Source organism: Pelecanus crispus, chromosome 1 (genome assembly GCF_030463565.1).
Source record: "Pelecanus crispus isolate bPelCri1 chromosome 1, bPelCri1.pri, whole genome shotgun sequence".
Lineage (NCBI taxonomy): Eukaryota > Metazoa > Chordata > Aves > Pelecaniformes > Pelecanidae > Pelecanus > Pelecanus crispus.
This window is the reverse complement of record NC_134643.1, coordinates 64,033,410-64,061,265: the sequence shown is the minus strand read 5'-3', so window position 1 is coordinate 64,061,265 and position 27,856 is coordinate 64,033,410. Positions and strand designations below refer to the sequence as shown.

Sequence of the window (27,856 nt, the reverse complement as noted above, 5' to 3'; positions counted from 1 at the left end):
TTTCTGTAGGTACTCTGGAGAATTTCAAAGTATTTGAGCTGTGTTAACTGAGTGAGATTGGCAGACTGAAATTGCTGGATATAAAATCTCTTAAAAAAACCCCGCTTTTAAGAATTCATTTCACACCAAATACTGTGTTAAAAAAGTGTACATTTTATTTTAAGGGAAGTAATCAAGTATCAGATGTATGATAACTAATTTTACAGAAACTCTAGTATTTGCAAGCTAAAAATCAAACACAAATATTTCATATTTTACTAGCTGCTTTCTTATGTTTTCCAAGTGCATAAATACCAGTACAAAGAGTAAATTCCTTCGTTTTACTAGGAAAGAGACATTATGCTGTAACGTTTCACATTGAAGGCAAATGCTTACTTTACATTTCAGTTACCCAGAAGAAAATTTTACGGTCTCCTCCAACTGCACATAATGGAAGAGTTCTATGCCATGTCAAACCAGATCCTACAGCTGCAGTGCCAGTAAGAATGGGCTTTTAAAAAAAAAAAAAAAAAAAAAAAAAAGAGAAATATCAATATAACTTACCATATAAATGATTACTATACCAAATATACCAAGCTGCATAGACAAAAAACCACCATAGATTTAGTACTCCTTAACAAATACAGTTAAAATACAACAGAAATCCAACTGAAAAATCTGATTATCCACTACTTAGTTCCAGTAGCTACTTACTACATTTAAGAAAGATGCAGCGAAATATTCCATGGTAACAAATTGTTTCAACTATTTTCATTATTATTAACACTATTGTTATTTTAAAGACATATGTTCAAACTTCAAAACCTTTTTTAATGAAGTTACTTCCTTATTTAAGTGTACTCACAGCTAGTACGTTTGGAGGTAATATTTTTACTGTAAATGTTACAAATGTATACTATCTCCAGCAAAACCAAAATATTTCCTATACTTTACATTTATTGTCTCTGGATATATTGTCATTAATGATTTAAAATATAATTAGTTCAAACCTGTAAAATACACAACCAGCTGTTTTTAGCCTGTTTAGAATTAGAAATACTGAAACATTTATGAACAAACAGGTTACATGTTTTTCTTCCCCTTAGCAGTGATAAGGCAAAGTAAAATAAAACATATAGATCAAGCAACATTTTAAATAGCAGGTTATGGTGTGATTTTTTTTCCTTAGCATGGATGACACAAAACAAAATAAAATAGGTAGACCAAGCAGCATTTCTGGTTTGTTTGGGCTAGTTTTTAATTGTAGCTTTTAACTATTTATGAGCCTGATTTGATGAGAACAGAGGCAATTCCAGTCAAAGATGAACTCAAAAATTTACCTGGGCATGTCCTAAGTGATGAACAAGCAGTTGAGTAGTTGTCTTTCCTGGATATCCAGTGGTTGCAAACAGATTTTCATTCACTTGGGACCACCTATGAATAAAATGAAAGTACTTTTCAAATATCCTTATCAGGCTATCAGAATTGCACACAAAGTGGAGTTCTCTCCTTGTGGTTAACTGTGTGAAGCTGTCAGATATTCCACTAACACCAGAGAAATAAATTCAGAGAAATGGCTTGTAAATGATTCACCACCGTAGCCCTGTATGCATGTCATTGTAAAACAGAAAAAAATCAGGGAATGTTACACATATATACTAAATGTAGGTAAGTCACAAATTTCACAAAGTTTACAGACCAGGTCCCCCTAAAAATTGTTTAAGTGAGACACAACCAGGTCCATAAATTCACAACTGCTTGCATATACATAGATTTATATAGACAAAACCCACAGAGTAGAGACAACACTTATACCTGAATAATCTGGCTCGATCAACATGGACGGGTCTCTTATCCTGTGGATAACTAAAACAGACATTCAGGGTAAAAAACTGTGCTGCACACAACTACAGCTCATACAGTAAGTACCAAAAGCATGTATGATTTATACAGTGAAGGGGACACATTGTCTACTCTCTGTGAAGAAGCTGAGGGAAAACCAGAGCATTCCTGCAGCTTAGATCTCAATTTGGAGTAGGAAAACTGGAATAGTTATCCAGTTTATTATGGTTCAATAATTATGTATTTATGACTTGGAATGAAATTTTAACAAACACATAGAAGTTACAGTGAGAGGTAAACAGCAGTGAGGTACTGTCTCAAATGGACAAAAAGACAGACAATACTATTTTTAATAGATAAATATTGATAGATAAAGATGAAACAAAGAATGCCAGGGAATGATCTGTATTGATTTAATAATTCCTGATGAATGTTCATTTATTTACTGAATAGGTGATATAATACATAATGCACTGAAGTGCTATATTAGCAAAGTGGGCACATCTCTTCATGTGCTGCTTAAAAAGAGAATAAAGAAACCTATCTCACATGCATAAAAATACCTGGAGCGAGTGATATCCCAGATTAGCCAATCACTTCCAGCAACTGCTCCAATTTTAAGAGTATTTTTTAAACACCAGTCGGCTGACATTAGCGGCGTTTGTTCACACTCTAGGGAGAGAATGGCCTGCTGTGTAGTTACGTCATAGAATCGTATTGTTCCATTCTTCTCCGCTACCATCAGCTGTTAAGAGAAATTAATAGAATGTTGTAAACTTAGCATGTAATGAATCTTAATATTTTTATCAGTACTGTTTAGTATCTTCATCAGTGACATAGACAGTGGGACTGAGTGCACCCTCAGCAAGTTTACACACGACACCAAGCTGAGTGGTGCGGTTGACACGCCTGAGGGATGGGATGCCATTCAGAGGGACCTGGACAAGCTTGAGAATTGGGCCCATGTGAACCTCATGAGGTTCAACAAGGTCAAGTGCAAGGTCCTGCACCTGCGTCGGGCCAACCCCCCGTATCAATACAGGCTGGGGGATGAAGGGATTGAGAGCAGCCCTGCTGAGAAGGGCTTGGGGGTACTGGTGGACGAAAGCTAGACATGAGCAAACAATGTGCGCTTGCAGCCCAGAAAGCCAACTGTATCCTGGGCTGCATCAAAAGAAGCGTGGCCAGCAGGTCGAGGGAGGGGATTCTGCCCCTCTACTCTGCTCTGGTGAGACCTCATCTGGAGTACTGCGTCCAGCTCTGGGGCCCTCAGCACAGGAAAGACATGGACCTTTTGGAGCAGGTCCAGAGGAGGGCCACAAAAATGATCACAGGGCTGGAACACCTCTCCTATGAGGAAAGGCCAAGAGAGCTGGGGTTGTTCAGCCTGGAGAAGAGAAGGCTGTGGGGAGACCTTATTGCGGCCTTTCAGTACTTAAAGGGGGGCTCATTGCAGGGGCGTTGGCCTAGATGGCCTTTAAAAGTCCCTTCCAACCCAAACCATTTTATGATTCTACTCTATAGCAAACATAGCATACTTTCAAGCAAATATTAATAATATTAAAATAGGCACAATTTTTCAGTTTGTACGAGAAAACATTCTCCTGAACACTGTTCCACCAGTAAATAAAAAGCACTTTAAACTATATTACTGTCACATTGTTATACATAGTAATTATGTGATTTTATCTCTCTCTATATATCTTTACATATCCATGCATACAATTCTGGTGCTTAGAAGCATCAGTTCTTAACCACAGATGCACTGTGCTTTTAGAACTGTAAAGCAAAAAGTTATTCTTTTAAAATTCAGAAGTTCCTGTTCTGACCACAAAGAACTGACTGACAGACATAGTGCTGTACAAGGAAACAACAGTATTGATCAGCGTAACTGTAGAATCTGAATTCATACTTACTTAATTTATATACTATCTCTTGCTTCATCCTGTAACAGTTTGCAACAGAGTTTATCTAAACTTCTTATACTAAAGTAATATATTCAAGTAGTTGTTTATTAAGTATTGTAGAAAGAGCTTTCTGATTAAATGATGAAAGAGCTTTTCTGCATGAGGAGACGATGGTTCTCAGATAGTCATGAACAGTAATTAAGGAAGGCAAAGAAGCATTAAAAGCAATACTCCCAATAACATCCAAGTTTGTTTGGAAAAAGAAGAGCTGTCACCAAAACACGCTCTTCTGTGAACTAAAGGACATGATGCAGTAAGCATTTTGACCTGCAACAAACTTTTCAGCAACCATCAGTCTGTCAAGTTTTACTAGCTTTCTCAAGGGGTTTTTCTTTAAAAAAAAAAAATAATAATGTTGTGCCTACTCTTTGATAAAGGTCAAAGAAAAGACAAACTAGTATGTAAGATTGGTGTAATACTGCAATATTTTTGGGCTAATCTAGTAATTTTGTAGTGCTTGTGCTAACAAAGTTGCCTGGTAGCAAAAAGTAGCAAACACATTCAATTGTGATACCACCTGAATCAACAGTTTTCCTAGTTTTCTTAGCAAGGACCGGATATTCATATTGGTAGAAAGTGTGGTGAGAATAGAGACCCTTCTTCCCTATTGCTATGTAAATATTTTGATGCCTTACTTGACTGCTTTTCTCTGTTTTAAGTGCGTGTTTTTGAGGCAATCTGAACAACTATTTGTAGCTGCTTAAGGCAGCTATTGGCACAACAGCAATAATAAATCCAAGATTGCAAGGACTAGACCATTAATGAAGCTGAATATTTTGGTATACATCAGCTGATTAATTCTCCCCAGTACAATAAACAGATAAGTATAAAATCACAGTTTATTGATTTGTTTTGAGTTTTCAGCACATATTTCATATATTCCAAGCAAGAACAACAACAAAAAAAATCAGTTGCTAACTTCAAACAGATCCTTTTCAAAACTTGGCATGCTTTATAAGAGTCTATGTTATTGGTGAACCGTGTTACCACGGCTGAGAAAAACTTGAACTTTTCTCTGGTAACTGTTAATTTAATATGCAATCAGCAGAACAGTTATCAACAATTGATGTATGTAATCAAGAAAGAATATTTCTGATGGGAGAAGCGAGGGACTGAGGGTAAAATGATGAGAATGAGAATTCATTTACAGTGATTTCACATTAGCAGATACAACCAATATCCACTTACAATGTACACTAGCTCCCCAAACTTCAATCTTACTACAGCATCAAAGATTCATAGTTTAGGTAAGTCCACCCCCCTGTTATTTTAAAGGTGGTGAGGGTGAAGAGCTGGAAAACACAACCTTTGAAGCCTCCTCAGGATGCCAGCAAACACTCATTCCAGGAGAACGTAAAACAAAACGGGCCTTCTCATTTCCTTCCAAATCCCAGACCCTAAAGCAAAACAAAACCAGCCAAACAAAAAAAAGTATTAAACTGTTTATTACCATTTGAATGCAAATACATTACCTTTCAGTGCCTCAATAAATTCACAAAGGAAGTGACCAAATGAAATAGTGTTCATGCAGTAAAAGCGGTCAGTGCTGAAGAGGATGTATTTTAACACTGATGAACTAGGTAGAGCCTCTGTTCAAAAGGCCAATATCCAAATAATTTGGTAAGTTTAGTTGTCTAGACATGAAATCTAGATGATACATTCCCACTTTATTCATAAGTCAACACTACAGCCTTTGTACTATACCATAACAGTGAGACAACACAAAGCAGGAAGGTCAGTGTTGGTCTAGCTGATACAAGCAACCTAGAGTACAGTATCAAGCAACTTAAATCATCCACATTACCATGTAAAGGATAAGACCATGCACTAAAGTATTTTGCTTGTCTAATATATGAATTTCCATTTTTTCCTGGTAAGACAAGATTGAATAATAGAAATATAAGAAACTACAAATGAAGCTAAGGCAAACAAAAGGATCTACGGCAGAGGTTAACACTAGCCCGCAAAGGGTCTTGGCAAGCTTTCAACAAATAAATCACATGTGCCAGTTTAATCTTTTCCTTTAGAAGCATCTACAGTACATACCAAACAGCTAAAAAAAAAAATTTAAAAAATCAACAATATTTGGTCAACATGGATTGACAGGGAAGCAGAGGCTGAAACACCAAAACTAGGTTAAGGTGATGAGTGAGTTTTCTTTGGATGCACTCAATATGAGTGTTAATGAGCCATGAAGCTACTTGGTTTATAAAATGCAACAAAACCAAAACTGAGACTATTTTACCTCTCAGCCACTGCTCAACTGCCTCTTTTCCTACAAAATCAGTAGCTCAGTTGTAGGACAAAGACATCACAGTAGTGAACATCAGTCTGAACCACAAGGCTGCATACTATTTATATGCATTTTCACACCAAAACATACACATATATCCTTCCTCCTTGACATGCAAAACCTTAGAAACAGCCCATTTTTTAAGTAGTGTTCTGCCCAGTCTTTTGAGTTAGATGAGTGGCTACGTACTATTATTGTTTATTCTAGAGGATTTTTGCTGACTTCCTCCAGACTTTCTCAGTTTATATCTCACCAGGGTGCTTAGAGCCTTATATTTAAGAGATTTCAGAAAACTCTTAAATAATACATCATAAGTCTAGACAAAATATATGGGAATAAAGTAAATATATTTAATGAACAATGTTATTTTCTTATGCCAAACCACAACAGATCAAATATTTGTTTTCCCTGTAGAAAACACAGGGTCTCTAATCTTGAAGGATCAGTGTCCTTATTAAAAAAAGTCAAAACAAAAACCTGACAACCATTTAAAAAATGAAATATCTACTTGATTAGGTAATTTAGAAACATACAATACTTTCTTCTACTGCCAAAAATTTTGCCTTGTAGATTTGTCCAAGTCAAATCAACACTTTCCATGTGTATTTACTGTGCAGGGAGAAAATTATGATATAACAGAAGACGGTGAATCATTTTGGCCAAAGGAGCATGCCATCATGTTTCCTTCACTGAAGTGAGTGAGGTTATTAGGTGTTGAGACAGAAATTTATGCTTTCTACCTCCCTAACTTTGTTATTTATAAAATGCCAAACTTGTATCTCTTACTTTGTAAGAAGGGTAAGATTGCTAGTAATAAACAGTATAAGAGGGGGAAAAAAAAGGATAAATGCCCCTCTTACATTTTCTTCTTTCTTTATTGATAACAAAGATGGTATAATTTAGTTTTGAAAAATAAGCCAAACCAGGAAATATGTATCAAAATAGATTCCTGCCTGAATACATTGAGTCCATGCTGGTATGGAAGTTTACAATTACATATGTGTTCAATTAACTCTTTTCAATATTTCTTTGTGACTAACCCAAGTAAAAAATGTGCAAAGACCAAAAATTTAGCCAAACTGAATTTCAGTTACTCAATTACTCAGTAATCATAATCAAATCAGCTACAGATGCTAAAAAACCCCTGTAGTTTTGTCCACATTCCTATCATGTAAATCAATCCAAAAAGACTGGGCATTTTGTCTCCCATTCAAAGCCCTTGAAACTTCACTAATATTACCATGATTTTATACCAAAGCAAACTAGTGTCTACTTTTCTCCAAACATCCTTATTTTTTTGTAACTCTGCAATGTGTCACCCTCTTACTCCTCCTCCTCCCCCCACCAACCACTGTTGTATAGACTTGTTATTTGGCTTGTGGTATTTTTCTGATATTTAAAAAAGCTTCCACAACAAATTTAAAGCAGACATGTTTGAATAACCCCAGTTGAAATAAGGGCCAAAGCTTCAATAAAGGAAAGCCTCAAAAATAATATGTAATCTGCTCAGTAAATTCATTATTTTTTAAGTAACTAAGGACTGAGAAATTATATGCTGCAGTGCTCGCAAACTTTAAACTAACACAAAATACTGATAGTTGCAAATGCTGTTTGAGAAAATTCTTGAGATATTAGTACATTTCTCTTGTCACTCACATCCTATGATTAAACAAACAAATGACAACTGCAGTTATCTCAAAGCATGAAGATACTCAAACTACACTAGAACAACTATATTGTATGTCATATGGATGAATATGGATAATGACATGCTGCATATGTGCAGTAATTTTATCACACAATGGACTTTTATTAAAGTTGGCAAAGTATTCATTGGAACATCTGAAAAATTGTCTTGTGGCAATGGAGATGATCCTTATCTTATATTCTAACTTTCTGAATAATTCTAACTAGAGAGCAAAACCAAATCTTAACTGAGTAAAACCCATCATTTGCAATAGTAAAAGAACAAAACCGTATTGCAACCTTCAGGCATTTCTCAAATCCCCAGAAGATGGAAGTAAAAAAGGGAATTCTTTCAACAAAAGATTTCCAACAATTTTAGTGAGTGGGGTTGGGGCTAGAACAAACCTTGACATCTGATACCTCTCCCAACCACAAAGCATGATCAACTATACTTGAACCATTACTCACAGGTTACTGTCTGACCTATTCTTAAAAATGCCCAACATGTTTGGGTTTGGTTTTTTTTTTTAATAATATCTAACTTAAATAACCCTTGCTGATGTTTCTTTATATCTCCAGCAGACATATTCCACATGTGAGGAAAATCCTATCACCCCTGAAAAGCCTAGAGGACTATGGAAAAGGGAGAGATTCCTGTTACAGAGATCACACAACAAAATTAAAGAGTGAAGTTGTTCCTCACGGAGCACAAGGAGTGAGGAGAGGAAGATCTCAGAAAAGGAAAATGGAAGTGCAGAGATTAGTTAACACCGTGGAGAATAAAACCAATGCTCGCCTTGTCTCAGGTCTTCTGCCAACCCCAGATGGAGGTGGTTATGAAAGATCCGAAGAGGATACTAGGTAGGACATGAAAGAACAGAAGACTGAATTGGAACTGTAGAAATCCCCTCTAGCTGTTCAGAAGAAGAGAAAGGTGTAATAGTAAAGATAATTTCTAATCATTTATTTTATTGTACTGACAAAGTAAAGAATTTAAGTTTTTATAGATCAGGTAATGCACTGCCCAACTAACCGTACACCACTGCAGAATCTGCAGCAGAACTCCCTATTCAGCACACTGTGCGAAACAAGCCACAAAAATGGTTGCATGAGGAGAAAGGGGAAATTGATCTGTGCTGCCTAGCACTAGTCCACCAGGCACAGCCACCTTAAACTCCTGACTCAGCATACAGGTTCCTAAATTTGTGCCTGTAGAGCATTTCCCTCACTTATTTTTGATCCATGAAATAAAAGCCTTTTCATAGAGTAAACATGTAAATACTCTTTCAGAAAGTTGACCCATATTCACGATTTTCTTTTGGTGGTCAAAGGAAATGTCAATGTTATCAAAGAATTAGCAATTAGAATGTTTCAGATTTTGGCATTAAAATCCGTGTTACCTCTAGCTTCTTGTAATATCTACTTGGATATGCAAGCATCTGTTTTTCACTGGTAACTCTGGGATGTAATTCTGATTATCCCCTGCAATGTTAGTAGAAGTGGGAGAGGCAGGGGAGCTGCACATGTACTATCTCAAGCATCTTAACTGACTGTTCTTTACTAATATGCATTTCAGAACATGCACACTCAGAAATAAGTCCAAGAAGTACACACTGTTATTACTACTGAAATACCCTTAAAGTTATCTAAAGCAAAGCCAGAGACTAAGCATTATTTTTGCAAAAATCTGAAGCTTCAGTTGTATCCTTTCAGCCAAAGAAAAATTAGCTGTTAGAGTTATCAGCTTATTGTTTCCAATGTAGACGTTAAACTGAATGCTTCTGTGGGTGACTGTTACTGAGAAACTCAATTACCATTCTGCCAATGAGATTTGAAAATACAAGGTAACTGCTAAACAAATCTAATGCAATGATTTCTATTTAGAACAATTTATAGGCTAGACTATGTTCTAGGACTGCGTGACCCTTAACATAAGTCATAATGCATCACACAGGAAATAGCTACCATTTCATCTGCATATTTTGAAGACTTCCTAGCTAAAGGCTTATTCATCCACAGACTGAAATAACAATCCAAACATTTGATTTGAAAAGAGATTTTTTTTTTTTTTTTTTTTTAAGCTGACTGGATACTGTTAACAGGAGACGAGTCAATACTCGCACAGTAATTGTGAAGTACAACAGAAGCTGTTGGTTAATGCTTGCCTCATGGCTGTAAAGTACAGCAGAAACTGTGATTTCTTATATGAAGAGACACGGGAATTCTATCACAACAAACAGATGAAGACAGAACAACATGAAATAAGACACCTTTTTTTAAAACTTTGGCGAAAATCCATTATTGAGTGCACTAGGAATGGGAAGATACAAATAAAATATAATTTTGGAGGCTGGAATAAGTGAGAACGGCAACTTTTCAATATAGCCAAAGGCTAAAATATTTATTGAATTAACAAGGTAAGACTCAAGTGCAACAAGCACTGGCAATACATTAAAGAACACAAGACAAAAAAACCAAACAAGAGTTACCATTGGCTTTCCTTCATGTTGTCTAGAGAAAGACCTATGCAAAATAACTAAGACATGAGTACCATGTAAACAAATACACTACAGATTTAAAAAACCCTAAAGCCAGACACAACACTACAATAAATTTTGAGACTCTAGTTAATTTAGCTTCCAGTGATATTAAACCTTTCCTCTAAATCTCTGTCCAGGGAGCAAAACTAACCTTCTAATGAACTGGCATTTGTGTTATGTGCAACAGAGAAGGCTGAACTTGACAGTGGCCGATAAATAAATTCACAAAGTCCTTCTCTATGAAGCAACATGAGCCACAGCATAAGTAACTGAACAGAACTCAGAAAGGAATCAAAGGGCAAGTACATTCACAGTTAAAGTGGAAGATAAGTCAACTGTACATTCTTTTCTATTACACACACAAAAGGAGAGGAAGATGATGTAGTTTAAGGAATAATAAAAAAAAAGAGGGAGGGAGGAAGAAAGTGGAATGGATGAGTCTGTTTCAGCTTTTTAAAATACAAGCCAATCCAGCACTTGATGACCATAAGAAATTGCAATGCTGCCATTATTAAGGGCCTGACACTGTCAGTAATCTTTTAGTTCAATACAAGGATGGGGTTTGAGGTGGCTATCAATCAGATTGAATTAACCTTTTAACAGTCAGAGGTTAATTTTTAGCAGGCACACGAGACGAGTGTGTTTTACCAGGATGGTATTTTGCATGAAGTATTTCAAGAAACATCAGATAGTCTCAAAAACTACCAACAGTAGAGGGGTGCCTGATAAGCTCGTACTGTTTTCCAAACATTTCCTATGTTCTTTTTGCAGAGGCTTCATTAAGTATCAGAACAAAATGATTTGTACACCTGAGTCTCCGCAGCCTCCTATGTTGTGTTTCCAAATCATAATGAAAAAGCCAGCAGTCATTTTTTTTTCCCTTACGAGTGGTGCACAGGGCGTTGCACACACAGTTCTTATTAGCAAAGTGGGATGCATGTGTTCCTACACATAATCCAAATGTTTCAAAGAAGTGTATAATGCTTTATATTTTAAGGACATAAATGAAATATTCCTTAAAGGTATCATAAAAGATTTTTTCTTATTCATTAAATTATTCATTATTCATCACAAGCAAATTACTTTAATTACACATAAATATTATACAGAATTTTGAAATTGACTTATGAAAGGTAGATCATGAAGAAAAAACTACTAGATTTGAAGGAAAACAATTAGATTAAATCCAAGAGGGAGTTTACTTTCTTTTCTGTCATGACCAAGTTTGGCTTTCAGCAGAAATGTATAAATACCCTAAATTTGATTTTTTTAATGTATACACAAGATATTTACTTCTATTTTTACTTCAGTTGTACTCAATATGTTAACACATGACATAAATAAAAATAATTCAAATTTTTGTTTAATATAACAGTAGTTATTTTAGCTATTTTCTCTGCCAGTCTTTTACCATTTTCTTTACATTTTGCAATCAAACTTTAAAAATAATTTTATTGTCTATTTTTTAAGAGTAAAGCAATTATGAAATGCATAAAAAAGTGAAATAAAAAAGGAAACTATCCTGTGAATTCCCCAATATTAGTTTACTATGTATTATAGTATAAAATAAGCAAAATTTGAAAATTACAATATCCTGCCAAAGATATAAATTAACTATATGCTTGTGAACAGCTTCATCCATCTTGTAACATAGCCATCCTTGGAACAAAATGAAGGAAGTAATATACGATATTTAGGACCCAAGATTTGAATTTTGCAATCAACTTTGCAGATGTAATTTTAGCTACAGGAATTTTGATCTTTAATATAAATACAGTTGTGAGTAACTGCAACATGGTGAGTTTTAAGAGTCTTCCAAAGGTGTCTTCTTTCAGAAAAGCAATTCTTTTTAAGGTTATATTAGTTTTGAGATTCTTAGTGCAGAGAAACACAGGATTACTAAAGTGTACAACATATTTACATATCAACACCTCTTCAGTTGTCTATGAATGCACACAACACTTTTATTCACAACTACATAACATGGATGGCTACTGCGATAATTTTTATGCAAGAGTATTTTTAATTCAGATCTACTTCACAGCTGGGAAAAAGTCTTGTGTTGTGAGACCAACAAGGCCAACAGAGACTATGTGCAAGAAACAAGAATTCCTGAATGACACAGCAGCAATTTAAAGATAAGAACACTGAATATATCACCACAGCCTCTTCAGCCAGTAACTAACTAACACTGTCTGTCTTCCAACCAAAATGACTGAATCCAGCTCTGAGATACCACTGTTGCAGCAGCTTGTGGCAAGATTGTTCAGCGCATGAAAACTGAAAATTTGGGTTCCTTAGAGATGTCTGCTAAACATACTACTGACTGAAAACCAGGGAAGATCTAAACATGTTTGTATATATTCTGTACATACTGAGACATTGTATTAATATGTTATTAAGATTTAAAAGTGGAACTCCAACAGAACAATAACCAAATACTCAAAACTTCATGTTCTTGTACTAATTGTTCTAGAACTTTATTCCAAAGGTATTAAGAGATGATGTATCCTGAGAACAATTTCAGGACAGAAACTCAGTATAGACAGAAAAATTATTCTTCTTCTTACATTACTGCTGAAGCAAATTACACAATAAGTAAGGAATGATTTTGGTAAGTCTCAGGGAATGCATTTTCCATTAGTTTTGAAAGTGTAACCTTTAAATTCAATAAAAAAAGTCTTCATGCTCCACATGCATGAATGGAAAAAATAAGAACTCAAGTAGCCAAAAAAAATCCTACTTATTTCCCATGGCTTTTAACCAAAGACTTTATGGTTTACTGCATAAAATGTCTTTCAGAGTTACTAAGTTGAAATCTTGATAGTATACATTAATTATATCATTTTTATTTCCTTCTAATTTAGTATCAGTTAGACTACCGGTTTTAAACCAGTTCTCTTTCATCCCAGGAACACTGAGCATTTCATAAAATAAACAAAAAAAGGCCATACATTCAAACAGCTATTTGCTGAATGAGCCCAATATTAGTTTAGATTTAATGAAGAAATCAAGGATAGGAAATAAATGAGAACTAGCTACAAATAAGTCATAGATTTCTACTATTCATTCCTAATGATTTTGTTGAGAATATGGACAGGGCGTCTACGGAAAATCTCCCTACTGGTCAAAGTAGTATTTCTGAGTTCCCTAGAGCTGTTAAAATCACAGGCCTTTTAGATTTTCAATTTATGTAGGACAGAGTAGCTCAACTAAAGCCACTAAACTGTGACTTAAGTGAAAAAAGACATTTTTTTCCTCTGAGTACTACCTGGTCATTTATATAGGAATTGATATGGTGGTAACTTCAAAGAGCAAATATATAATTCATATAATCAGAAAAAAACCCCTAAAACAGTTCCTTAATTGAGACAAGTTTTGAATTATCACAGCTATTACAAAGAAAAGTCAAAGATGACGCTTTCTCAAGTCTCTTGCTGCTACTGCAATGACTTGCAAAGCCTGTATAGCTGCCCTCCTGATCTCTCCAACTGTGAGCTGCATTGGGGGATAAGAATAGCAGCTTTATAGATTCATGTGCACTATTAGAAGAGGAGGATGGGGAACCTTTTGACAAGGAGAAACTCCTGCCCTACAAAACCTTAACCAGCATTTTTCAAAGTACTTAATCATGTTTCCCTTTTACTTCCAGTCACAAATAACTAAATACATAGGTTTGAAGCAGCTATAATCATGGTATTATGAACTGCCAGTACCACTGTGTTAGTACGGTACTGTCCTTAGGCTATGTAATCCCACTTCCTAGTAAGGCTAATAAATTTCGGTAAGCAGACAAGTTCACATACATATACTGGTTTTAAATTTGACTCATCTGATGACAGAATGGATAGAGAGGGTCTGTACACTTCAGTGCCGAGCTATGCATGTCGTCTTCTCTCTCGTATTCTCACGCCTTTTATTCCTGTCCCAGCAGGGGAAATTACAGTGTACGCAATTCCAAGACAGAACAGTTTTCTTCACATTGTATCTAGTTAGTTCAAAATGTTGCTTTGAAAAAAAAACCAACCAACCCCACAACCCACAAGTCACAACAAAAAGCCAGTCCACAACCTAGTTAGGAAGACTAGTCCACTTGTTGTCTTGTTAGTGGGCTACGAAGACCCACTAAAAATAAATAAACAAACACTTATGTATTTAAGCAAGCATACAAAACATACATGTACAGAAAAAGCCAAACACTACTATTTCAATAATGCTTTGAACGAAATGCATACCTGCAGGTGTGATCATCACTTACACTTGCAACGTCTTTACCACCTTCGGGATCAAACACGAGATCATTAATGTAAGCTGAGTGGCCATCAAATGTCTGTCAACGAAAAAAAAGAAATACTTGTACCTTAGAGCTGACTGTTCCATCAGTCCACAATGTATTTAATAGACACGCTAAAGGAAGGATATATGAGCATTAAGATAAAGCTATCATTTTACATGGAAGGTAAAAAGAGTATTTATCTGTAGCTGAAGTCCTTTACAATATCTAATTCATGTATAGATTCATACTGTAGGTGAAAAGACATCCCCCTATTCCTTGTAGTTACCACAGAGATCAGCTTGATGCTCTTGCTTGACAGAGATAGTGAATCACACCAGAACTTTTTATCCTCCTTTCAACCACTGAATTTTGAAGGTAGAAGATAATAAATCTCAGAAGGAAAGAAGAGAATGAGCAGGAAGTAAATGTGTGCATGATCTACATATCTTAAAGAACTCTGATTACTGGTAAGTAACTCTTATCTCTGAATAGTAGTTTTTAGCAGGGGTTCCTGCAAGCAGCAAGAGAGTTTTTTCCTGAAGGAGCCATAAATCAGCCACTTGTCCAGTATACGCCCTTTGCCAAGCAGTCAGCACACAAATTGCCTAAGAGGATATGTCCACTAAAGATGGCAGACCAAAAGGCTATCTTTAGAAAAAACAGTGAAAAAACTCTCAGTGAAAGAAAATGAAACAGAAGACAGTGCATGCCGAAGACTTCAAGAAAACAAGAAATGAGGAACAACAGCACATTCAAAACAAAGCAAGCTATACAACACCTTAGCAATTAAGCACAATTTCTATTAAACATTTGCAAAGAACAGACACAATGCTTTGTGCTCTCTACTTTATATGCTGTTTTGCTGAAGAGGAAAGAAAATGTGGTATAGTGCACACTCTTCTTCTACTGTGAATTAATAGATCACCCATTCTCAAATAATAGGATATAAGCCTTCACAGTGCAACTGTACATGTGAACTGTCACTCAAAAGCAAACATCTACAGTTGTATCAGAAAGCATGAGTAATTTCAAAGGGAACCTTATTACTGTGTAATTCTTCTTGCCTGAAGCTTCTTAATCATGACATTTTTATGTCAAAGTACTGAGAATAATTTATCTATAACAAAAACCAAATTAACAGCATAGCTTTTCTGAATAAAAGCAAAATTCCAGTTTTAGTAAAAATTAGAAGTTTGATAATTTTTATGTATTTTGAAGGCTTTCAGCTATCTTGGCCATAATATCAAGACACCTTTTTTCCCCTCAATTCTATTAAGTGTTTTGTACTTATCTACAGACATCAGTAATCTTTTGAGCTTTACAGTATCCCCAAAAACCTCAGTGAAAGAACTTATACACATTTAGCATTAAGCAAGCATGCAAAATGCATCTCATTTAGGGCCCAGTCAAAGTTTAAAGTACATTCAAATTAATTCACGTAGGTGTTAGGTATGAATAAATCATCTGTGGTCTCATTAGAAAATCTGTAGCTAGTTAAGATACCAGTTTGCTCTATCTGAGGATTTACATGTATTTTCTCTAATTAACTACACCTATGGTCTTTTTGACAGAAATCTCACTTAAAATTTTAAGTCAGGCAAATGTCCATGTGTAGATGTTGTATCTGTTACTGTTCCATCCTCTTCAGTCCCATTGATTAAGTCTCAAGGCATAGCTGCTCTTGTTTTGCAAGTATCATGGAAAGGAGATGAAAATATCTTCTGGATAATAGCATGACATGGAGAGATTGCAGAGGAAAACAAGGCTGAATGAAAACAACCAGTTCCACAGTTTTCTGAAAGGAAAACACACTATCTGTTCTCTAAGTATAGCTATTCTGAGGAACAAATGCAGAACTGATAAAAAAAAAAAAATCTCTCAAGCATGCACAATAACTAAATTCCCCTCTCTAAAAATTTTATGAATGCCTCATCAATTCAATACAGAAACATTTTCGCAGCCAATTTAATTTTTTCCAATAGCTCATAATTTTATTAAAACATAGTAGATTATACTAGAACTAGTACATCCTAAGATGATGATAAACTATTTAGACAGAAATGCCAAGTCTTTTGAAAATTTTCAGCATTCTGAATTCAAATATCCTGCCTCATTTTACTTCCACAGTTCTGATGAAATATGCTTTTTGTTAAACAAAATTTGAAGCAGGAGAAGGAACCCACAATTCATTTCCAAATGAAAACCTCAAAAGAAGAAAAAGATTTCATGAAGATCCATCAGTCATGTTTTACCTTTTGTTTGTTGTTCTGGGCTTGATCCAACCCATAAATTTTGGATTAGTCGTGTTGACAAAGTAATGGAAAACTCAGTATGCTTCAAATTCCTTGTTGATAATTACATCAAGACAGTTTTTCCACTGGGAAAACAGAGTAAGATTACTCCGTCTATCCCTCCAGAAACAACACATAATAATTATTTACTATAACAGACAAAATGTTCGAAGATTACATTTTGACTGTAATCACATACTTCCTTCAGCTTTGTTTGCACATTTTGTACCTTTCCTGAAAATCCCATGTGTAAAGTGTGCACTATATAATGGATCAAAGTCTTCCACATGTTCTTTGTGAGTTCAACCTCAGGTTTATGAAATGGCTTCTCTGAGGTATCAACTGACAGTTACTAAGAAACCACTGTATCTAACTTTATTGAAAGCCATCTCAGCATAGCTCACCAAGTATTTGTGAACATCTGAGATTTTGCAAATACTTGAAATTAGTTAGGTGTTACTTTTTTCTTGACAAGAAGTATATTGTACAATGATTGTCCAGGTATAAGAAATTACGAAGATTACCCGGAGAAAGTATTTTCCACACTTTCTGTCAAAAAAACCCAGAAGACAGTCTCAAAGACAACATTTTTACCAATATAAAATGCACTAGTCCATAGTCTTCCTTTTCACTAATGAGTTCCCCACTAATAAGGTTTTACCTAATAAGGTAAAAATATGTATTTTTAGCTGTTTTCTGATTATTTTTAACATTAGACCAAGCCTGGCCCAGTAAGAATATGTTTTTTTACTTTTTCCTCAGTCTCAGTACATCCTTAGTGAAGTTCTTAGACTTAATTCCAGTGATGGAGCCGGCATAAACAAAGCTAATAGCTTTACTGTTAAATTCAAGCCAACACTTCTCATTTGTATTGCATAAGCACCAAAGGATCTTTAGTCTTCTGTAGCATCAAAAATTAAGAAGCATCCATGATATCTTCAGCTGACAAAAATCAAATTCTATGATCCTTTTGTCTACATTAGACACTGGAGGAGCTTATTCATATCAACTGGAGTTGAATAATTAAGATATTGTAATTGCTTGTTTCCTTCTGGGGCAAAGTAACTTCTATACTTCCAGTACTTACAGCTGTGGCTGTTCAGCCTAAATATCACATTCTAATGTCCAACACCTGTTGTATTAAGGGTCTATAGTCTCTATATTCACTACTATCACAAAAATTTATTCTGATGTGTTATGCAATGAACACACTTTTGCAGTAGATGCTTATAACTGCAAGTCACAGCATTTTGTGTAAAAAGAAGTCCTCAGGGTAGATGAATCAGTTTTCCAATGAACCTTTTTGTATGAAAAATAATTGCTATATTAATGGAAATGTAAATGTGGCATTTCAAATTTATTTCTAGGCATCCAGTCAAAGCTACTGTGTAATAAATTCCCCTAAATTAGAAGTGCATGTTTTAAAGTGTCATTTGTGTTGGTCAGATACCAGAAGAAAATCTTGTCACAACTGGGAAAACAATAACCCATCACAGAAATTCTATTCTGAAAAAACAGCACTTAGCAGACTGTGCTACTGAGTTGCCTCCTTTACTTCTCTGGTTGTAATATAGATCATGCATTGATACTAAGCTAGAAAAGAATCATCTCATTGGGTATATTCAAAATTATTGTTATTTTAAAACTGTCCTGTTTGTAATCTCATTCTAATTCAGCAATAAAGAGCTTACTAGAATTCTTCGTTAGAATAAACATGCTTATTTGAACTTGTATGTTAAAAGTTTAAGCTCATGCATTATCAAAAGTGTGTTTGTGTGAAGTTATAATACTGATTATTTCTCTGGAAGCAATTAGTTCCTAATGAGCAAAATGGCAGATTCCATTGGTAATTCCTAGTGTTAAGTCTTGGTCTGTATCCCACATCAACATGGAGAGTCTGAAAGCTGATGTAGACATGAAGTCTGCTCTGGAAGGTATAGAAGAGTACCTTTTGCTAAGGACCAGATGATGTAAGGACAGGAAGAGGCACGAAAGTTATGAACTATCACAGCTGTGACATTCAATTTTTGGCAAAAACACATGAAATTGTTGATCATTAATTAACCCCCAATAAAAATAATTAACAGCTTTCATATTTATTAAACATGTGGAAAAAACCCACTTATCCATGGCTTCAACCAGTGTCCACTGAAGTCAGAAGCCTTCTCATTGATTTTAGCAGACAGTCCATCATCTCCCTTGTTAATCCAAAATAAATTAAAAAATTAGAATTTAGATGCTGAATTTAGCTGAATAGAGCCTGTAGTACCAGGTTCAATCATATGTTTGATTATTTCCACTTATTAACCGTCCATCATCTACACTATTATTAATGATTTTATCCATTCTCTTTCTTCTGTGCGCTTACAAACAGTTCTATAAATTTCTCAAATTGCAGTAGACAAACATAATTAATAAGTAACTTTACATTCTGCTAAAAAGTTAAAAGATTTAATTCACAACTTAACATTAAAGGCCGTTGTCTGCAATATCATAAAACTGGCAGATATTATGTAAATAGATAACTTTAATAAGTTAATAAGTTCAGACATGAACTCACAAGCAAACAGCATTATGAACTTTTAGAAATATTTTGTCAGAAGTGCCAGCCAAGTTGATTGTAACTATGTCAGTTATCCCACTGCCTGAGTGACAAAGCCATATAAGATGGCCAAACATGAAAGAAGGAAATTAAGGGCATGTGCATGTATGAAGTGGCATAAGAAGTATTTTCTTTAAAGAAGAGATGGTCTGTTTTTTAGTAACATCCATCTTTACCTCTTATGCCATGCCTTTATTCATTCCATTATCAGTATGGCCACATAAGTGACATCTGCAATTCACTTAGTTTCTGTATAACAAATACAGAAAAAATCCATTTCCTGGGGGTGCTGGTCGACAGCCGGCTGAACATGAGCCAGCAGTGTGCCCAGGTGGCCAAGAAGGCCAACAGCATCCTGGCTTGTATCAGGAAGAGTGTGGCCAGCAGGAGCAGGGAAGTGATTGTCCCTCTGTACTCGGCACTGGTGAGGCCACACCTTGAATACCGTGTTCGGTTTTGGGCTCCTCACTACAAGAAAGACATTGAGGTGCTGGAGTGTGTCCAGAGAAGGGCAACGAAGCTGGTGAAGGGTCTGGAGCACAGGCCTTATGAGGAGCGGCTGAGGGAACTGGGGTTGTTTAGCCTGGAGAAAAGGAGGCTGAGGGGAGACCTTATCGCTCTCTACAACTACCTGAAAGGAGGTTGTAGTGAGGTGGGTGTTGGTCTCTTTTCCCAACTAGCGACAGGATAAGAGGAAATGGCCTCAAGTTGGGTCAGGGGAGGTTTAGACTGGACGTTAGGAGAAATTTCTTTACTGAAAGAGTGGTCAAGCATTGGACCAGGCTGCCCAGAGAGGTGGTGGAGTCACCATCCTTAAAAGTGTTCAAAAAACGTGTAGATGCGGCACTTTGGGACATGGTTTAGTAGGCATGGTGGTGTTGGGTTGACAGGTGGACTGAGAGGTCCTTTCCAAGCTTGGTGATTCCTAGTTTTACTCTCATTATAAATAATCCAGCCACCAAGCCAGGAAACATGAAATTAATTATCACTCTGCCCTTAACTGGTTTAGTGGTGGACTTTGTAGTGTTAGGTTAATGGTTGGACTTGATCTTAAAGGTCTTTTCCAACCTAAACAATTCTATTCTGTACCATTGTCTTATTAACACAAATTACCAAACCACAAATGAAAGGCTATTATTTTCTCCTTTATACTCCATACACAGCTCTCACCAAAAGAGGCATTATTGTATTCCAAAGCACTAAAAAAGAAAGAACCCTCTCCCCCAATTTTTTAGTATTAATTAGCCTTGCTTATTCTTGGCTGAGACCTCAACAAAACAAATTCAAACTGGTTAGCACAAACATCCAATTAATATTAGTACTTGGGCTGGGACATTGTTTCAAAGGCAGAATTTTGAAGAATATGCACACATCTAAGTGACAAAGGAGCTGACATGTCTTGCAAATAGAAATCTCCAGAAAACTCAACTTCAGCTCATAAAGTGAAGACAGTATTTAGACCTGGCTTCTTTTATATCACCCGTTTAAGAACACTACCATCTACACTGAAAGAAGGGGAACGGAAATTGTATCTGAAGTAGACATTTCCTTTGTTTCTATCTTAGAAACAAACAAGTGACAGCCTATGGGCATGCTTAGCAGTCACGTACTAAATTCAGTATTCTTTCTTGGAATTTCCTACTGTTTGAAAGAGTTGAATTGCAACTTCCAGTTCCCCATGAAAGAGAAATTACTAAATTTGCTTTTCTTATAGAGAAGTCCAATAACCAATACCACATAAAATTTTACAGGTCTCTATATGAAGGGACCTTACCAACATGGTCCTTGAAATTCACCTATAGAACACTCTGTTTATAGTTTAGATGATCCATAAGCCTCTAGTTGATTTTATTCAACTTGGTTAAATTGTTACATAAATATTTTTAAATCAAAAGATCACGTAGCTGATAATTAGTTACTCCCACTTTAAAGACACAAAGTTATATGCAATACAGTGATCTTCCCTAGAGATGATGGATATAGTATCTGCCTGTTCAGTGCTCTATCTCATACAGTACATTAAGCAAAATGGGGCAGAAGGGCAGTTAAAGATTAGACTTAACTAAAGACTAAATATTTTTTTAAAAATCAGCTTAGCTGGCCTTACCTTAAATTCATTCCTGTCCTGCAGGTCTGAAGTAAATAGCCTTAACTTTCTATCAGAAGCCGCAGTACAAAACCTACACTCAACAGACAAAGAAAAGCCCTTCAGTCAATTAACACTCTAATAGTTGCCTTTTTATCAGTTTCCCTTCAGTTTAAACCTGCCAAGTGACACACAAAGGAAAATTCAGATTTTGAAAAAAACCAAAAGCTTCTATCTTAACTTTTCTGCTATGGCAACAAGCAGAGTTATAATGGGAACTTATCTATAAAATAGCGTGTATCAAGTGCCAGGAATAATTTTTCATGGAAAGAAACACAAAATATTTTACAATGCTAAATCTCAATCAACTATCAATCACCCGAAATATCTATCATAACTGCCATTGAAATTTCCCTTGGAAGAAGTGAAGTGGCAGAGCACAAAAAAGAACCATCACTAACAGTGTTTTAAAATACCAAAACATAAATTCATAAACCAATTTTTAACATATTTTAAACAAAAGACTGTGAAAAAAATGCAGCAGTAAGCAACCATCGTAATTTTGAAGAGGCTTCCAAGCTATTGAGAACATTTTAGTTCTTAAGTGTGTATTTAATAGTTAATTATCTTTCTAGATTCACACCTCAATGGGTCTCACAAATACCACCTGACCTACTCCTAAACACAGGCCATGCTATGCAGACCATTACAAATAGCTTTATAAAGCAGGCCATTACAATAGCCTCATCCTTAGTAAAGTTCTTAAAAGAATTCCTTCTTCACAGATGTACAAAGAACTAACTACACTTTAGTTCCTTTAAAATAATGAATAAGGAAAAAAAATTATTTACTGCTCGTTCACTGGGGGGAGGGGCAGGGGGCACAAGAAGTAGAACAAAAAAACCTCCAAACAATAAAAAGAATGACTTGAAGAGTGAAAACGTTGTTCTACTGAAGTGTTCAGAGACTTTGTCATTGATTTCTAAAGAGTGAGATTTCACCCAGAAGCTTTAAGCTTAGTCCAATATTAAGGAATTAGGGAAAACAGATAAGAGACAAGGATGCATTGTACTCATTTATTATAAATACCTTATCTGGGGAGGTAAAGTGTTAAGTCTAGTTTCTGGACTCCATGCTATGGCATCAACTCGAACTCCATGATGAAATGTTCTTAGCGTCTTATATTGCATGCATTCCACTTCTGCATCCTCCTCCTATAGAAATATTGTAGTTAGCTAATCCTGATGACTTCTAACAATTCAGATTGATATGAAATTGAAAGACACTCAAAATTACGTTTATCTGGGATCTTTTTAGATTGTAACACCCTCAAAGTGAAAACCTGGAACATAAAGAAAGTATTAACTTGAAATATGTAAGTACTTAAAATACATGAAATGATTGCAGTCTCAAGCCAGAGACCAATGCAGAACACAAAAATCCGAACTGAGCTACAAAGAGGCTAAGCCCATTCTTTGTACAAGTAATATCTTCACAGATACAACTAAAGCCACTTATAACAGCATGGTAAATACACACTGCAATGAGAAAAAACAATGGGAACAAAAGCAAGCATGTCATTTAAGCTATCTTCTCTCCAAGCTGTTTTTACACTATGGAAAAATGCTAGCACTTCCAGAACAACATTCTTCAAACAGCAGGAGCTAGAAAGGTACCCTCTGTCATCTAACATGACCAAAATTACTAACTTGTCTATTCTTCCCACTGGTGAGCACACTGGATGGTGGGAAAGACGAAACAAGAGATGGGGTTGTAGACTCGGGCAATCAGTTGACTTCTAAAAAACTTTAAAAAGTTTTCAAAACATCTAGTGGAGCACCTCAAAGGATATTTCTACAAAATTTTCTCTACCTCACAATTCTGCTTTAAGGTAAAGAACGTCTCTGTATGCCCTCTGCATAATGGAGAGGCTAGGAAGAAACTAGCTGAGGAAGCATGAAACTATCCAGAGTTTTTCAATGCTTCTTGAAGCAAGAAGCAAGAATAGCATTTTCTTCCCCTACTTTGAAATACTCAGTGATTCCACATATGGAAGGGAAGGTAAGGTATGAAAATTGTAGAAAAACTACCTTGTACCAGTGGTTGTCAAAATCTTCAATTAGTTTCTTTTCAAGGCGTACACCAGAAACAAGATACGGGGCAATACAGATGACGATAGGTTTTTGTGGTTACCACTATGTACTTTTCAGAAAATTTCCAACAGTAAGACTTTGGGGAATAATAATAATAAAAAGACCAGTTATACTGTTATTCATATTAGATAAAGTACAAAAATAATTCTGTATAATAAAGAAGTGAGTTGAAGAAAAAAAGCTCAGAAATAGATTCCAAAGGTAATGGTTGTCTCCTATTGATTTTCAAGCACCTAGGCAAAAAAAGCCCTAATTAAAAAAAAAAATCTTATACAGTATAAAAATACACACTACAGAGTGTTTTACCTTTTAAATACTTTCATAATATGATGAATAAATATTTTCAAGGTAAGAAAACATATTTTACTGTTTCTAACACTCTGTGAGAGAGATCCAATAAAAACAATTTGGAAAGCAAAAAAATTAGGTACGTTATTTCTAGTCCTTCCTTAAAAGAAATATTTGTAAAATTAACACAGAAACTTTAGCTGTAGAGTTGAAAGTAGTTGTAATCTTTGCTGTTTCGCAGGCTAGCTGAAAGCTTTAGAAGATAATTCAATCTGCATAGCAAACGTACATAGAACAAAATATAACTGTGCAAAAAAGGAGCCAATTACCCTGTGATGATAAAGAACAACGTACAGCAAATATTAAGTCACATATTTCCAAAGTTGCTTGCTTAAGTTCTCAGATAGCAGTCACCAACATTAGCAAGAGATACCAAACTGGGGTTACTCTTCCAGTAGAGCACTTCTGTTTTCTTTGCAGTGTATTCAGGGAATGCAGTGATAGGACTAAAGGTAACGGTTTTAAACTGAAAGAGGGTAGGTTTAGATTAGATATAAGGAAGAAATTCTTTACTGTGAGGGTGGTGAGACACTGGAACAGGTTGCCCAGAGAAGTTGTGGATGCCCCCTCCCCGGAAGTGTTCAACGCAAGGTTGGATGAGGCTTTGAGCAATCTGATCTAGTGCAAGATGTCTCTGCCCACGGCAGGGGGGGTCGGACTAGATGATCTTTCAGGTCCCTCCCAACCCAAACCATTCTATGATCCATTCAAAAGGAACTTTATGCAGGATGATAATTTATACCAATGCGTGTTTTATATATATACTTTTATATATATCTTCTTGATGAACAAATATCCCAGACTTGTTAATGTAACAAACAAGTAAAACCTTCCCCTGATTACATGGGGAGGGGAGGAAACAGGAAAACACGTGGGGTCTTTGTGCAGTAGAGGTGCTGGGAAGGTAAGTTTAAGGAAGCAACTAATAAAATCAAGAATAACACGAACTAACCTGAAATCTGCACGTCCCAACAACAACGTAATTATTGCCACCATATGCAATAAGGGAACATGCATCTCCACTATCAAACGGACTGAATTTTACCACGTGCACATAATCTTCACAATCCACAGTATAAGCAGTGTTTCTGGTAGAATCTTGCTTCATTTTCAGTGGACAAAGTCAAGGTATCATAGAAGTGATGTCTTCTCCAGGATGAAAATCTACATTACTACATAGAAAGTTTTAAAAAGCATACATTACTCATTTGTATGAAGAAAAAACGTAAAAGGTATTTATGGGACAACAAATCAAAATTTCTTGTAACATCACATTTAAGAACACAAAAGCTGAACTTAAGGTCATTATTTTTAGACATAGCATGTAGTTTCATCAATCAAAAGATTACCTAACCTAACATACATTCAAAACTGTCTCTACAGACTTCAGCAATAACTGCAGATTTTGTGCTACTGTTGGAAACCCAACACCAAGGCAAGGAATTAAGTAAATGTACATGCCAGAAGAGTCACATACAGAATTTTTAAGTTTTCAACCAAATGACAAGAAATGATACATTACTACCTTCAAATTCTTTTCACTTGTGTACCTCTTTAAAGACTGTATGTGTCTAACTAAAAGCAGAGTTAATCAAGGCTGCAAAACTGTCAATGAGAATACTGTCATGCGTAATATTTAAACATGGTTTCATGACTTAAGCCACCCCAACTGCGGACAGAGCATGTACGTCTCTGTGTACCAAAGAACTTGTACTTTACTGTATTCAACCAGTTTTCAAGAAAATCAGGTTCCTGTACTAGAACACAAGAGACCAAGATACACAACTGATTTCAGAATCATTCCTTTTAGTCCCAGTAGAGATTTGACACTAGTTTAAGCATTTTTGGGAAATCAGACCTTTAATTACACACCACGTGGAAAAACAGCTTTAAATCTCAGGCCTTTGACAGATTTTGCTGTGTTAACGATCCGAAGGTCTCGGCATCCAAGACTGAATATTTTGCTTGGGAGCCACTCAGGTTTGACATGGACATCGCTGAGATGCAAAGAGGCTCTCCATAGCTGCAGTGTTTATTTATTAATTAATACGACAAACCACCCCATTAACATAAATACTTTAGCCATATAACTTCTATTGCCAAGCTTCTAAGGCCAAATGCGAACTTTAACCCTACACATAGTTTTCCTTTAGGGCTTCGCACGAACACAGGCCACCAGACTAGCTTTAAGAAAAAAATACCAAGAATGCTATTAGCTTCATTCTTTTAGGAAACACAACTCGGGCAACTGAGCCGTGTGGGTGCCCGTCACCTCCCCCCCCGCCTCTTTAACCTCCTACTCCCTCCTTTTCCCTTCAGGGCCCTGCTGCTACTGCCGAGCGAGGCTGCCAGAGGCTCTGCCGGTCCCACGGCGCTACCGGTCTTCAGGCAAGGGCGAGGGCCCGGGCTCGCCCGCGCAGCGCCTAGGCCGGCCCAGCTCCTGGGTCTGACCGGGCGAAGCTCCGAGCTCCCCCTCACCCCGGGACGAGACGCCCCCCCTACCCCCGCCTCACACGCACCTCTGCGGCCCCAAATCACCCACCGGCACCGCCGCTCCCGCCAACAGCCAGCAGCACCTCCCACCCCAGCAGCAGCAACCCTGTGCTTCCGGGTCAACGTCTCCCGCTCTCTAATTGGGCAGCTGCGGAGGATTTAAATTTAAACCGCCGGGGAGGGTGGTTACCTGTTCTAACCGCCTCGTCGTGTGAGCGGCTCTATCTTCCCGGTAGCTCCGCTAGAAAAGCGGGAGGCCTTCAGCCGGTCTGCGGGTGGGCGTGGGGGCTGTGGTTCCCCCCCCCGGGAGAGGCGGGGGGTGCCGCGGCTTCGCGTCCCACCTGAGGCGGGGGAGCTGCGCACGGCTGGAGCGTGGTGCGGGCGGGACCCTGAGGCGGCCGGAGCCGGCAGGTTTACGCTGGGGGAGCGGGGCGGCGGCGGTAATGGCGGCTCTTAGGGTTTAGGATTTGGGGCTTGTTCCCCCGGCTGTTTTTTGCTTGTTCTGGCTGTTTCGCTGGGCGCTCGCCCCGAGCGACGGGTCTTGTGCCTTAGAAACCTCTCAGAGTGGAGGGACAGAGGAGAGATTTTGTCTGCCCCGCGCTAACTTGCACCTGCCCACCTGTTTCATCCTCTATGGCCCGCATGTTTCGTTGTGTCAACGTAAAATAATAACAAAGTAGGTTGTCCCCTTCAAACACTTTGGGGAGTAAGTAATTGCAGTTGCTGTTACAGTCTGGCTTGTTACCTGATGCCTCCTATTTTCCCTGCCCCACTCCCACGCTCCTTCATTTTTCCTGACCGTGCCAAATGCCAAAAAAACTTGTGGACTGTGCCTTAGCTAGGTGAAATAAGGGGAAAGGTTGGGGTTTGTGTTCTGAAAGTAAATGGTATAGGTATTGCTCCTGTACTGTTACTGCAGTGTTAGGGAACTGTGTTTTGGGAAAGAACAAGTCTAAAGAAGGCAAATTTTTTTAAACAGTGTCCTGTACCTGTGTCTTGACAAATGCGAGAAGGTGAAAAAGACCAAAACATGAAGTAGTCAAGTTCAAAACTGATACTAAAACTCATTGCCAAAGGAAATAGGGGAGATAATGACTTATGGAATGAAAAAAAGGCTATATAGGTAACAAAAGCATTTAGAGATGTCTTTATTTGTAAGTCTTAGAAATATTAAATCTCTGGTTTCCAGGTTTAAAACATTCTGATAGACACTGGTCTGAATGCATAGTGAATGTGGATAGTGCAGAAGACACTCTGGGGTATTCAGACTGGCTGCTTTCAGAGACGAAAGGCTGTCATA

General features: G+C 36.8%; 1 protein-coding gene across 1 annotated transcript; it reads right to left on the bottom strand.

The window, feature by feature from the left end:
* Positions 1–132: 132 nt before the first annotated feature.
* NUP37 (nucleoporin 37) lies at positions 133–26,624 on the bottom strand. The gene is made up of 10 exons (XM_075723235.1): positions 26,583–26,624; positions 25,016–25,235; positions 22,652–22,776; positions 21,584–21,656; positions 14,543–14,637; positions 5,095–5,185; positions 2,385–2,566; positions 1,795–1,845; positions 1,320–1,413; positions 133–490 (listed from the first exon to the last, which is right to left on the bottom strand). The coding sequence occupies exons 2-10, from the start codon at positions 25,169–25,171 to the stop codon at positions 377–379; spliced, it is 981 nt and encodes a 326-aa protein (XP_075579350.1). The 5' UTR covers positions 25,172–25,235; positions 26,583–26,624; the 3' UTR covers positions 133–376.
* Between the last annotated feature and the right edge of the window lie 1,232 nt (positions 26,625–27,856).